The sequence below is a fragment of the Petaurus breviceps genome, unplaced genomic scaffold (assembly GCF_028583685.1).
Source record: "Petaurus breviceps papuanus isolate PSGF00001 unplaced genomic scaffold, PetGlider_PUasm1.0 126, whole genome shotgun sequence".
Lineage (NCBI taxonomy): Eukaryota > Metazoa > Chordata > Mammalia > Diprotodontia > Petauridae > Petaurus > Petaurus breviceps.
In genome coordinates, this window is record NW_027185655.1 from 15,623,002 (window position 1) to 15,638,102 (window position 15,101).

The window sequence follows — 15,101 nt, forward strand, 5'->3', positions numbered from 1 at the left end:
ACTACATTACATAGAATTTTAGGGTTGGAAGGCATCACGTAAAGATGGATGATAGATATAGATTATATATGTATCAGATACATAATCTATATGTTGATTAATCTACATGTTAATATAGATATATTGTAAATTATATATCTGTATATAATTTATACCTACCTATCATAAATATAGATTACATAGATAATTTATATCTGTGTGTATATATACACACATTATACGTATATACTATATGTACAGTGTGTATTCATATACATATCCATCTATCTATCCATATATATACACACACATATATGTATATAGTTAATTACTTTTTTTTTTTTTTTTTAGTTTTGGCGAAGAAATTTTTATTCAGAGGTTACGTGTCTTATATGTGGTCCATAGCTGCTCATTAGGGACTGAATTATAACAACATCCTAGCTCTGCTTTTACCTTTTTTTTTTGGGGGGGGGGTGTTTGGAGGGCAGTTGGGGTCAAGTGACTTGCCGAAGGTCACATGGCTAGTTTTTGTGTTAAGTGGCTGAGGCTGGATTTGAACTCAGGTCCTCCTGACTCCAGGGCGGGTGCTCTATTCACTGTACCACCTAGCCACCCCTGCTTTTACCTTTTAACAATAACTTTCCCTGATTCCACCATAGGTTGTCTCAAGAATGAAACTACTGATCAAGAAAGAAAGGGAATTTTCCTATATTTAAGTCTCTAGAAATGTTGAACTTAATTTTACAAGACTAAAACTAAGTTCCCTGTTTTTGTTTTTTAGTTTGGCATATTAACAATCATTTTCTGCTCCTGATGATTCGACAGATTTACTACTTTAACATTACCATCAAAAATGTTTTATACCAAGAAATTATATACAGCCTATCTTAAATTAGAAAATGAGACAGAATCATAAAGCTTACTCAAGAGATAACTGGGCAGCTCTGAACATTTTTGCCAATCCCACTTCTGTGGGACATTGGCCCTAATTGCTAGTAAAATTAGATGAATATTTTAACATTTGTATTTTAACATATAATATATAATAAATATATCTTAATTTTTAAAATTTATAAATTATAAAATATATTTAAATGTAATATAACATAATATTTTAACATAAAATTAAAGTTAAAATGTTCTTGAGAATCTTGTGGTCCAGAGAGATTTCCAGATTCCGTCTTATAATAAAAAAACTGGAAATGCCATCCTCAGCCACCTAGTCCACCTAATACCTTCCAGAAATCTCTACAACATACCTGATAAGGAAGACCTCAGATATAAAGAAACTCACCACTGCCAAGCTAGCCTACTCTATTCTGCCTTACATTTGTCAAGCTGATTTTTTTTAACCTAACTATAAGACTTTATATTTATCCCTAGGAGAAAGTGCTACTGAGTCAAAAGCCCAGGGACAAAGTTTTACAGGGTTCAGTCCTGTATTTTCATCTGTGAACTTGAAATTACAAATCTACAGCTATTCTACCTCAACCTTGGACAGTTGTTTGTGGCATTGAATTGGTTAAGCAACTTAGCCTTTGACCTACAAGCAGTAGTCTCTTTGATTAGGAGGCTGACTTCCTATCTCCACTAAGCCATGCTGCTTCCCTGAGACCTTGTCTATTTGGTACTTTATCCCATGAGGTAGAGATCCATTATCATGCAGAGTGCCCCTGCACTCCATGCTTCTTTGAAGCCACTTCTGTTCAGAAGCCTCCTTTGTAGGGAAGAAAATAATCTCTTTTGTTGTTTTAGAAGTGAGAGGGTTTTTGGTTTATTTTTATTTTCTCCCCTTAGAACAAGGGCAGCTTTATTATTTTTTTTAATATACTGAGATATAACATAGTACTTACTTTATTTCTGACCACAGTTTATTCAATATCAGGAAATCCCTATGTACTTTGCTAAAACTTTATACACTGATCACCTAGTTATGTAACAAGATTCGCTTTCTTTTCTGCCAGAAATACAAACACACCATCACCTCTGTCCCCCATGCCTTCTCCTGCAAGCTCTGGTGTTTTCCAGCCAGGGTCAAGTGGCATCAGTTCAACTATCAACACTCCTGTTGTCATCCAAAATATGACCTCTTCCTATGTCACCATCACTTCCCATATCCTTAATGCGTATGATCTTTGGGAACAGGCTGACGCACTAGCAAGGAAAAATGCAGGTGAGAGAGAGAGAGAGAGAGAGAGAGAGAGAGAGAGAGAGAGAGTGTGTGTGTGTGTGTGTGTGTGTGTGTGTGTGTGTGTGTGTGTGTGTGCAGGTTAATGTTTTGCTTCACCAAAAGGGTTGGAGGGGCATGTTAAAAAGGGACCATGTTGATATTTACCCCCTTTGATTTAATCAGACTACTAAATTCTTTTGATCTTCATCCTACTTGATAGGGCATCTTCATTACTCTGACCTGGCCTTACACATTAGACTCGTGTGTCCCTTCACCAAACACTGAACAGAGAGGCTTTTCCTTCTTATCTCCTACTTTCTTTACCAGGCTGATAAAGCAAGGGTAGAGCCATGTTGAACGGCTTTTGTCATGCCTGCTGAAGCCAAGTAGTGGCTTGTAATTTGTGAGGAAGGGGACGGGTGATAGGCAAAATGTATTAGGGTTAGTTTTCACTCTGGGACTTTTTGATGGGGGAGGGAAAATACAGCAAACCATGGACTCTATTGATGTCTTTTTGATAGTTTTTGTAACTCATTTGCAGTTCATTTCATTCTTAGTAAATTATGTATATGAATTTGTGTTTGTATACTCTATTTGTGTTTTTTTTTTTTAGATGAGGAAAAATCACTATGGTGAGGGCTATTATTTCAAACCTGGAACAAAGGTTTCCTTCACCCAGCCTAGGATTGATTCCAATTTGTGGGATGTGGAAAGCCTTTTCACAGATAGGGCTGTAGCTGGAGGTCATGTTACCTTCTTGAGTTCTGTGCAGTGCCCACCCTATGTTAATGTTCATGTACATTGCTGAGTAGCTCAGTGTTGATGGTTTTTTATTTCTTTATCTTTCACATAATATTTCTGGACCCCTAACTTCATTTCTCCTTTTCCTTGTTTTCTTCCCCTCTTTCCAGAATTCTTTACAGAGCTCAGTGCAAGTGTCTGCGCCCTGGCCTTGAATAGCAGTCTGGTCGAGCTGGTTCTCTACACTAGACAGGCCTTACAGCAGCTGAGGCAGGTGGCAAAAACATTCTAACCAGCGGCCAGAACGGCTCAATTTTGTTGCACTTTGGAAACCTCAGAAAGAGTGGTCTTCAACTTTGTTGGGACCCCAACTCGAGATGGAATGAACTACAGTATGATAGCAGGGAATCTGACCCCACTTACAAATCCTGAAACTGTGCCCACATCTTTCGGACGGGGCCATGGGAGTCTATAAGAGAGAAAAGAGACGAAGGAGCTGCAGTGTTGATGGTTTTCTTTAACAAAAGACAAAAGTGCAATGTCTAGCCTTAGGTTGGTTTTGTGTCAGTGGTCTGTAAACATTTCTCTGGGTTTATAACAAGCAAGATAAAAATCACAATTTGAAAATGAGGGTGAGAAGAAGCAATTTCACCTTTGAAAGTAGAAACATCTCATCTCAAAATCTTCCACAACCCATTCATACGAGTAACACAAAGAATTCTTCCCATGATTTATTTTTTTTAAACAATGATTTTTGGTAGTGTTTGGGATGTTGTATGTCCGTTTCTTTATTGTTAAATTTTATTTATTTCTTTAATTTGGGGGGGGGGGTTTTGTTCTGACTGCCATACACTGAGATATAAGTCGTGAAAGATTCTAGGGTATCACACTGTCTACCCTGTGAATTAAGGCTTTGATGGAATTAAGTATTTTAGTTCACACACATTGAGATATGGTCTTCTGTACTGCAAGTTAACTTCTTAAACATTACTGCTTTGGCTTCTCTGTCATTAGGGACAGCCACAGAGAAGAGTTATTCTGAGTCAAAAGCTGTAGAGAAGAATAGAGATAGTTTATGGAGGCATATCTTGATTATCTCCATTGCTTATCAGAATAACTGTATTCTGCATTTCCTGTCTTAGTGAAAAGGGAACCAGCCTTTATTTGTGCCAGGCTTGGTCGCTTATGAATTTTTGTTATTTTTCCAACTAGAGGTAAAATAAGAGGATTAAGCTGTAAGATGCCCAGAAACTCAACATTCTGTCAGAGAAAAGTGAAATCTATTTTTGAATTATGGTGACATTGTTTTGTTTTGGTCACAGGTCATTTTATTTTATTTGCAAGATTAGATCCTATTGAGCTGTTCTTTTTAGAGGAAATTAATTTCAGGTCACTCGGGGGCAAATCCTTTTCTATTTCTTGTCTTCCCCCCAAAATATAAAAGCATCAGGGTGGTAACTCTTGCTTGTTAATAAATTTTCCCCCATATCTTGGCTCCTTAGCTCTTGAGTCAACTAGACTTAATTATATTAATATAAAACAATGCCTTTCCTCCTAGATTCCTTGCCCTAATGATCATTTGTTAATTTTTAAAATCCTCAAATTGAAAGACTTGGAGAAAGTCATCTTATTGATGAACAGACATCTCTGTTGTACCCAAACTGCTTTTTCCATGTCCTACTATAAACCAGGGAATTGAAACACTATTTTGACTATATTTAAGAGTAAATTCTTGTTGTTCAGCTTCTAATAGAAATATTTTCCCTCCCATATTTGCCCTGGATTCATCCTATATATCCTGCCTGAATATTTGAAATTTCCTACTTGACTTATTTGAGGTTAAGTTAATGAGCCCCCGAATTACCAACTGACAGTAAAAACTTCCCGGATAATTGGTTGTATGGGGTGCAAATGTTATAAACAAGAAAGGGCAAATTTTTGTATGTGAGCATATCCCTTCAAACTACCCCTATTCTGTTCTTTCTCATATTTTCTTGGGTTAAAGTTCATAGAACTAAAAGTCCAGAAAGACTAGAAAAGCGTGTCAGACTATCCAAGCATCAGGAATAATGAATTCTCAAGCCATGATCCTTTTGAAAATGCAATATCAAAACTATTGCTAAATAAGCAATAACTTTGTCAAGTTGTAGGTTTATAGCATTGTGTGTGTCCCCCATTTTGGGGATTGAGTGAGAAGCAGCAGCACATTTGCTGGCCATGTGGGATCGATCACCTAGCCACGTCTACCCTCGATCCAGGAAGTAGAGGAGAAAAATACAACTTGATGTTGAGTTCTGTTCTTCATAACAGGTTCTGATCTATGCACGTCGGGTCAGGGTGTGTGAGCTCTTTGCAAGCTAAAGTCCATTTTATACTACTTCACAGGTGGTGAAAGGGCTGGTTTGTTTCTTCTTCAGTGGCCTTGCACTTTTTTGGGGGGTGGGGGGTGTTTTGTGTTGAAAATTCAGTGGTTCTTTGGAAGGTTGATCAATTTTCATAATTCTATGTGCACAGTTGTGAGCATTGTATAATTCAGGTTCTAATTACAACACACACTGCTCCTATGAGAGAATTACTTGTGGATCCCTTTTTATGTATTATATAATATGTAATGGCTTCTGAGTCCTGTTAATTAATATTCACAAAGTCTTTTGCTGTTACAGTTGTATATAGGAATTTAAAGGATATTTTAAAAATCAGATGCACTTTTTTCACTGCATGTTTCAAATCCCGAAGGCGAAATTTGTACTTAAGCAGACAATTAAAAGACTAGTTTATACAAGTAAGCCTTTCAATTATGTGAAATTCTCAATGCACGTAAGAAGCAAGCTGTACATGCTTGATGGTGAGATAAGACTTTTAAGAGTTTTCCAAGAGAAAAAAGAGAAAACAGTATAAAATCTTTCCTTTGGTACTATAGTTTTGCTGGAATGTCTTTATTTTTTGTTTTTCTTTTTGTAGAAAGAGGAGAAATATTTTACTTAGAAAAGGAACCTTCAATTTTTCTGCCCTTCTGGAGATAATTTAAAATGTGAATGAGTTTGATACTTTAACTTAAGAACCGTGTTTAACAATAAAACCCACTTTATAAAGTTATATCCCCAGTTCTACTGAAAAGATGATAGTCTGAGATGGAGCGTGTATGCATGCGTGTGCGTGTGTGTGTGTGTGTGTAGAGACAGGCAAAGGGAATTGAGTAGCATTCAGATACCTTTTGGCAATCATTGGGTTTGTTTGCTTTTTTCCCTAGAACATTCAACCTGCAAAATGTCTGATTTTAGGAGTAGCAAGACTTTAATTTTACTAATCTTTGGAATCTATAATGTATAATCAATTTTTCTTGTAGACATTGGGAACACTATCTTAACGACCACTCATCCAGATCCTCTGGGGCAAAAATGTCAAACTCACAGCTTGAACCTGATTAAAATATAATTGAGAAGTTTACCAAAAACAAATTGAAATATAGTTGAACGTAGATAATCTTAATTTGTGGTTTTCTAGGTCAACAGGTGACCAATAGGAATGTTTCTCTGAGTTTGACACCGTTGCTCTAGGGTATTTAACAATTGTATATAGATTTCCTATTCACCAATACGGGTTTAGTATTATGATTAAATGTAAATTTTTTAAAGAACGAATCAGATAATTTCTTTCCTTCTCTCTTCTCACCCCCACCCCAAAGAGTGAAGAAAGGTTATATCTTTGACAGCTAAGATTATGTGTCAGGAAAAAAGTGGGTCCAATGAAATTGGCCTGATTTTTATAATGAAGGGCTTTCCTGATAAGGGTTTCTTTTTGTTTTTGTGTTTGTCTTTTTCTTTCTGAGAATTTTCCCCACTCAGTGGATATATTTATTGAACCTTTATTGACCAAACTTAATTTTAAAATAGTATATTATTTATTTAGAGTTTGTTTGCTTTGGACCTTTCTCTCCATAAGTCTCATATTTCTGTAGGTGATGAATATGATAAGTTGAAATCTTAGATTAAGGAGAAGAAGCATAAAGCTTATAATACTGAGTTTCTACCTTTTCTACCTTCTCCTCCAACATACCCTTCCTTTCTCCTTTTCACCGTTCCTTGTTCCAGACACTAAATGGTCCCATTGGCAAAACTTGCCTTATTATCTGTTGTACTTCCAATAGCCACTTTCACTCTAGATTAGCAGTACTTAAAGCCTTGCAAGAATGGGGGTCCCCCCCTGCTTTTTTTAAATCATTAATTTTCTCATTGGGAAGTAAAATCATCTGAAAAAGAATTATGCTATTATTTAGATTGTGGTAGCTATGGCTCTGTCTCTGGTAATACTTTTTCCTCTAAGTAATTTCTCCCCCCTTCTCCTTTTACTTTTCTCATCATTCTAATTAAGTGGAAGCAGAGGGCTCCTCCTCGCTCCCAAATGTGTTTTTTATTGTTTTGGAGGGATGAAGTGAGTAGAAATGGGATTGGGAGATTCAGTGGTTCATCTCTGAAAGCCTCTTGTGGTATTTCGGGTCACCAAGCCACAAATACATAGCCCAGTGTGGGAGTATTTTCTCTTTGGTATATTTATCGATTAATTTAGTACACTGGCAATATCTTTAGTTCCTCTTTATAACTAAAAGACAGGCACTGCCTATCACTTTCTAAAAATGTATTCTTGCAATATTGGTGGTTTCTATGTTCTCTTTGGTCTCCATAGGGAATTCCGCCCCATTATGAGCTGTCAACAGGAAATTAGTTATATTGAGAAATGTCTATACAAGGAAATAAGATTGCAAACAACTAAGCCGCATTCGTTAGATCCAGGCCTTTTATTATGAAGCCATATGGTGGCTGACCTAAAGAAATAAAACTTATTTTGCTTAAAAGTTAGCTTTTAAGTGATTAACACAGGCAGTATTAACTTTGCCAATTGTCCAGGCCATCAAGATGTATTAATTAAAAAAAAAAAATTACTGCACATCCCCCTCAAATTAAGTACCTACTATTCATATTTTTTTTATCTTTATTTTTTAGAATTTTTGAATGTGATCGTGTTTTGGGTATTTTGAAGCAAGTTTGCCTTTTTATTTATTACCATTATATCGTTTATGTCTTTGCGCCTTTTTTTGTAACCTTAGCAAATAAATCAAATCTTGGTATTATAATCTGAAGAGGTTTATTTTTAAATAAATAAATTTCCACTTGATGAATGGGGAATCACTGGTCTCTCTTGAAATAATAAAATTTTCATTTAATCTTTATTGTCAAAGTGTCAGCAACCTATTCGGCAGTACTGATTTTGTATGTAGCCTATATTTATGTAGTGATTTCAAGGGGAAGATGTGCAAAAAAAAAAAATTAACAACAGAAATAAATGTACTTTATTTTCTTTAGTGATGAGACTGTCTTCTGGAACTTGTGTTCATATGATTTAGCTGCCATATATTGTCCTGCAAAGGGACACACCAGAACTGTGAGGAAATTTTACTTTTTCTTTTATGGGAGATAATTCCAAAGATGGCATACCATAGATCTTTTGCTCATAACTGCAGTTTTCAAAATTTTTGAATTTACTTGTTATTTTTAAATTCTTTTCTTTTTACAAGAGGATTGTTATAAAATAAAATATTTAGAAAAAAAATACTGGATTTTGGTCCATGTCGTTTTTTTTTTATTCCTTTGTCTGAAGACCCTTTCATAATTGGTAATTTGTTATCTCTTTATTAGAGTACCACCAAAATGGTCCACCATGATCTGGAGACTCAATGTGCCCTTAGAGTTTGCAACTCTCAGGCCAGTTTAGTTTTACTTTGACTTGACGTATGATCCCAGAAGTTGACTATTACATGTTATTTGAGGACCAGTTCAGAATGGCATATCATTATTTGAACTTTAGAAATTGTGGGGGTGGGGGTAGGCGGGGAGAAGAAAAGGATTGTTCGCATGTCAGAGCAACCTAAAATGAAATATATGTCTTTGAAATATGCTATAACTGAGAAGTTACATGTGTATGGGACTTAAAGTGTGTATTGACAGTAACCCTCTGACATTTTGTCTCGGGGTTAACATCAGAGATGTATAGCAACATTCTATAAATTGAAAGAGAAATGTGTATCAAAACCACTTTCAACTCACACCTAGCCTGTAGACAAAGATGACAAAAAATTGCAATAGTCAGTGTTAAAGGGGTTGCCAAAGACAGAAACATTAATGCATTGATAGTGGAGCTATGACTTAGTATAAAGCAATTGGGAACATGCATACCCTTTGACATGGAAATTCCATCACTAGACATTTGCCCCATGGTGGAGGTCATGGACAAAAAAAGAGAGGCCTCATATATACCAAAATATCAATAACAGCCATTTTTTGGGTACCAAAGAACATTGATCATAAAATGGCTAAATTTTGTTATATCAACATAATTGAATATTATTGTGCCGTAAGTAACAATGGATATGAGAACAAAACGCATAAAAACATTTACATGAACTGATGCAAAAAGAAGTAGAGCCAGGAAAACAGTATCATGAAAGTATTCATGAAAGTGCATGAAGGAGCAACTAGGTGATTCAACAGATAGAGTGCTGATCCTGGAGTCAGGGGGATCAGAGTTTAAATCTGGCCTCAGACACATACTAGTTGTGTTATTGGAGGGAATGAAATGAGGCCAGTTTCACAATATATTGAGGGATTAGAGTAGTTAGATGTAAGAGTAATGGAAAGGTAAGAAGGGACCAGGTTTGAAGGGTTTTAAAGGACAAGGAACCACCGGAATTTATTGAGTGATTGTATGTGTGTCAGATAGAGAGAGAACAGATCTGTGTTTTCAGAAGAGTAATTTGACAGCTGTCTGACTTGAAGCAAAGAGACCAATCAGTAGGCTATTGAAATATTCCAGGAATGAGATGAGAGCTTACACCATGGAGGTAGATGTGCCAAAAGAGAGAAGGGGATATGAGAGATGTTACAAATATGCTATCAATAATACTTGGCAATAGATTGCATATGGTAGTTTGCGGGGGGAGGGGGTCTCTTCTAGACTTGCTTCTCCAACTGCCTGAGTGGACATTTCAAAATATATACAATTTAACATGCCCAATACTGAACTCAATGATTTTTGCTGCTAAATCCCCTTTCCTAATTTCCCTATTAACGTAGAGGACACCCATCATAAAGCCTGTACCTTTCTTGACCAGGGCCCCCCTCCCCCCGCCTATTACTAGTGATCATGACCAGGATAAGATCTAGTAGTCACAGGGAGAAGGAAACTCAGAATAGGGTCATGTCATGGAAATCTGGAGAAGAGTATCCAGGGAAAGAGGGTGATTTACAGTCTCACAGTTATGAAGAGAAAAACTGAGAAAAGGCTGTTAAACTTCGTAATTAAGAATTCATTGTCAGGGCAGCCAGGTGGCTCAGTGAGTAAGAGCCCCAGCTCCAGTGTCAGGATGACCTGGGGATCAAATCCCAGCTCAGATACTTAGCACCACATCCAAAAATAACTGGCTGTGTAACCTTGAGCAAGTTACTTAACCCCGATTGCTTTAAAAAAAAAAAAAGAATTCATTGGCAACTTTGGGGAGAGTAGTTTTAGTTGAGGCTGGAAGCCAGACTTTGAGGAGTGATGGAAACATTTGGGAGAGCTGCTGTGATGAGCAGGGCTAATTGAAGACGCATAAATAAATTGCCTTGTCACAAGTGAGGGCCCATTTTAGATTATGTAACATAAACTTGTGGATTGAATCAGCAGCTTTGTGATTTTTCTACAGTTTGGTTCAAATAGTGTGTGAGTAGGAATGAAGGTAGCAGATGCTTTAAATCCAAGGCTAAGGGTTGGCAGGTCCAGATTAATGACAGGATAAAAGACTGGAAACTCAAGAGAAGAGTAAATTCATAGTTTAACTGGTTTCTCAAGGGGCCAAGATGGGGAGAAGTGAGTGTAGTCAGAGTGATGACCTGGGAAAGCACTGGGGTGTTAAGAAATTGGAGGTCACAGTGAGGAGGAGGAATAGGGTTTCAGGGGGAAAAGCAGAATAATATTAGATTGTGATCAGATAAAAGGAATTTCAGAGTGTATGAAAGCAGAAATGGAACACTTGTGGTTGGTTGAGAGCAAAATCAATTTATGGTCTTTCTGTGTAGCTAAGTTGGGGGGAGACATAGGTTGTATCAGATAAATAAGTTGAGGAACTGTGAGATTACACACACACCCATATATACACATACATGTGCATATATACATAGACCATACACACACAAACATACATCTGTATTGGTATCTCCTATGAGAGCAGATAGTGGTGAGAGGAAAATTTTTGAACTAGGAACTGAACTCATTGAGGAAGGAAGAGGCAGGGGGGAGTGTCCTAGAAAATTTTGTGATTGGAGATCAGGCTTGATGAAATGGTCTTCTCTTCCTAAGGCAGGCTAGGAATAGTGGACTAGGGGTGGAAATAGTTGCAGCCAAGCCCCTGAGAGGATATTGCCTTCTGTTACTGTTTTTTCTGTTGATTTAACTGTTTATGTTCAAGGTCTGTTGAGTTTTCTTCTTCCTGAAATCTTTGGTACTTTCAATCTCCCTCTACCTTCTGCCTTCTACAACTCTGCTCTGCCCCTTACTTTATCTTTCACTTTCTGATTCTCCTCTGATTATGGTTTCCCCCGGGGGCTGGATCACAAAGCCCCTCAGTTTCCTCCCACACTGGGTTATTTAGTCTCAGCCCCAAGTGGTTGGTTGGTGAGAACTGGTCCCAGCTGGACGCTGTGCTCTTTCCCTTAGGTTGTGTGGAGTGTGGTGTGGCTTCCCACATGCAGTGTCCTGTTCTGGTGACCTGCCCAGTTCCCTCTGTTCCTTACTTCTCAGATTTGGCATCAGCAGGTCAGGGCTTGTTCCCCCTGCACTGACAGATCAAAGCTTTGCAGCACTGGTACTCCTGGGTTACAGCCCCAAGTAGCCTTTTGCTGTGGAGGCCCATGGAAACTTCCATAGCCTGGGGGGGGGGTATCCATAGTACTGGAAAAAAAGGAGGTGGGACCCCAGAGGTGGGCTTTGTTGTAAGCCTTTTGGGGAAGAGGTGCTGAATGCACTCAAGGTCAGTGTCAGTTCCTGTTATTTTTTTCAACCTTCTTTTAGATTCTGGGTGTCCTAGACCATGGAGACAGCTTAAGTTGCTTCATCTTTGGCATATAATTTGTTTTGGAGAGATTTTGGGGGGATTATCTAGTCTGCCATCTTAATGCTTTGTACCTGGTCTGCATGACCAATTCATACATACAAACACACACACACATATATATACATGCACACACATACATATACACATACCTATAGTCGTGCACACACATATACATCTACATAAACACAGATGTATATGTATGTGTTTCAAAGTGTTGGAGAACTAGGTTTCCCTTAAGAACTCTTTTGGCTGTATCCTCAAACTTTTGGTATGCTTTTTCATTGTACTAATTTGATGAATCAATTATCTGTTGTTCCTGTGATTTTTTTCGACCCAGTAATTCTTTAGGCTTACATCTCCCTTTAAGTTTGACTCTCTCCTTCAAAAGCTATGTACTAATGATGATTTTTATTGTGCTGTAGTCACAGTAATAGGTGGGCTTACTGGTTGTGAAAGTAAAACTTAGAAACCTGAAACCAGACTACAAGTCTGTCAGAGATAATTTCTTAATATTATTAATACATTCAAACTTGGGAGATTCAAATGATAGCTTTGTTTGCTAATTCATTGTTCCTTCTCCTGGAAATATGTATTTTAGCATTCAGAAACTAAAATTCCATAATTTAGTATTGAGAAATTAAATTTCTTTAGAGAAATAAAATACATGAAGTTTAACTTTGGGGTTTCTTTGATTTAAACAGAACTAGAGAACTACTAAGCATAGGTATGACCATCTCACCCTTCCAGTTAAACTTCCAAAGATTAAGTCATCTGGCTTCTAAAGCATTTCCTACCCTGATGCCTTCCTACTTAACATCTTCTTATACTTTGCTCCCCATTGTGTACTCTGCAATCCAGTAACAGTGGCTTGTTGGCTAAGATACTAGACACTCCATTTCCCAATTCCAGGCATTTAAAAAAAAAAGAAATAAAAAGGACTGTCTCCTATTCTGGAATCTCTCTCTTCATCTCTGCCTCCTGACTCCCCTCAAGTCTCAGCCACAATCACACCTCCTTCAAGAAGCCTTTCCTAACACTCCTTAATTTGAACCCCTTCCATTATCACCAATTGTATTATCTGTATATTTATCTGTTCACAGTTGCTTGCATGTTGTCCAGACCTCAAAGGCAGGGACTTTTGTATCCTGTTTTGCATCCCCAAAGCTCAGCACAGGGCAGTAGGCTCTCAATGGGTGCCTTTTGAGTGATATTAACATCACTGATGTACTCTTTGGGGAAACACCTGATTTCCTGGAAAACTAAGGCTAAGATAGAAACAAAAAGGGTCAACATTTAAAGTCCAGGATATAAAAGGGACATTTTATTTAGTAACAGGCATTCTGTCTTTTATCACTACCCTCTAAGACTTTCCCTTTTATTATGGTCAAAGGTGAATGAGGCAGTAATTAATTGGATTAATTATTACTGCCCTGAGTTTGGAAAATTACTGATTCCAGACTAAGACATTGTTTTCTTGGAATGTGACTAAGTACAGATAAGGTTTTGGGACCAAGGACACAAATAACATTCTAAATTAACATTCCTTGGAGAAGAGGCTTTGTGTGCTTCCAAACTGCATTTCCTGCCCAGGGTTTCAGGCCCTTCACGGTCTGAAAATTGACATGGTCAATTTTTGTAAGGTAAAGAGGTAAAAGTAAGCTAAAAGTTTACAGCTTTCCATTACAATTCTCTAACTATGGGCGACTATCATATCGAACTTTTCTAAAATTTTATTCAGATTCTTCTTATGTTTTTAGTAATTTAGTCTAGGTCTGAAAGGGGCAAATTTAAGATTCAAAATTTCAATTATGTTAATTATCAATTAACTGAAATCATTGTGAAAGCTAGATGAGTGGTGGCAACAAGATAGGAGAATCGAGATAAGTGCTCCTGTGTATGTCGTTTTTCTTACGTGACTAGAATATACTCAGAGCCCAGCATCTCCCTTTCTCCCCAGTCGTCTACTCTTGGTTGGATGCAGACCCATTATCCTTACCTGGATACCAAAGATATCCCAGAATCCCATTCCCCTCTGTTCTTCTTGGTCAGGGACCATGGCCTCAGCACTGACCCTTCAAGTCCTTCAGACCCCAGGCACCATCTGGCTTTTCCTTCTGCCATCATGAAACTGAGTCCTCCTTCACATTCTGCCCCATCCGATTAGAATGGGAGCTCTTTTGAGTAAGAACTGCCTTGGCTTTTAATTTGTATCCCCAGAATTTAGCTAAAAAGTGCTTGACATTTAAATACTTTTCCATTCTTTGACAAATGACTGCATGACTGAGTTGTGAAAGCTTTCCTGGCTAATCGCTAGGCCCTTGAGTATTTGAACAGAAAAAAAGGGGGATATTTATAGAAAGATTCTGTCTCAAGTTAGAGGAGTCAAGATGAAGTTACTAGCTAGACTAATGAGCAAATGATGGGATAAGCTGTGAGTCTAGAGCTGTCTGAAGTAGAGAAATAATGGTCTGAAGTATTTGTGATTCATCCGAGGAAATCTTGACTTTCAAATGCTCTTAGTTTCAAAAAGGAGACCGAAGAGCCAACCGATTGAGGTAACTGACGGTGTCACTTAACAAGTTTGAAGCATGGATCACAGCAAAACATTTTTATTACGATGATTTGCATTGTCCGGACACATTTTTTTTAACATAATATTTTCATTAGCATCTTTCAGTTAAGAAATTTACAAAGAATTGTATCTAACCTGTCACATATATGGTATCTATTCAAGGAATAACATCAATAAGGCATTGAAATGATTAACAGTTACTCCTACAGGTTAGGCACAATATTAGGTCCTAGAATAAGCAAGACAAAAATAAAACAATCCCTGTCCTCAGGATTTTATATCCCATCAGTGAAAACATGTACACCCATAATCATACATGAAGTAAATACAAAAAGCTGGGGAGGCACCAGCAGTTTTCCAGGGAAGGGTCATAGGGAAAGGCTTCCTATTAAAGGTGTCACTTGGATTTTGACGAAAGCTAAGAATTCTAAGAGGTAGAAGAAAGGTGTGTGTGTGTGGGGGGGGAGGGAATAGCAGCCTGTGCATAAGTTCTA

The 15,101-nt window shown here is 37.5% G+C and overlaps 1 protein-coding gene across 11 annotated transcripts in view; it reads left to right on the top strand.

Moving 5' to 3' along the window:
• Positions 1-8,113, top strand: part of AFF1 (ALF transcription elongation factor 1) — a 175,758-nt gene extending 167,645 nt beyond the window's left edge. For all 11 annotated transcript variants that reach the window (XM_069093531.1, XM_069093564.1, XM_069093521.1 and 8 more), the window contains 2 exons: positions 1,944-2,152; positions 3,061-8,113. In XM_069093531.1, the coding sequence (XP_068949632.1) occupies positions 1,944-2,152; positions 3,061-3,182 (331 nt within the window). In that variant the 3' untranslated portion in view covers positions 3,183-8,113. The remainder of the gene's footprint in view (positions 1-1,943; positions 2,153-3,060) is intronic.
• The last annotated feature ends 6,988 nt before the right edge of the window (positions 8,114-15,101 follow it).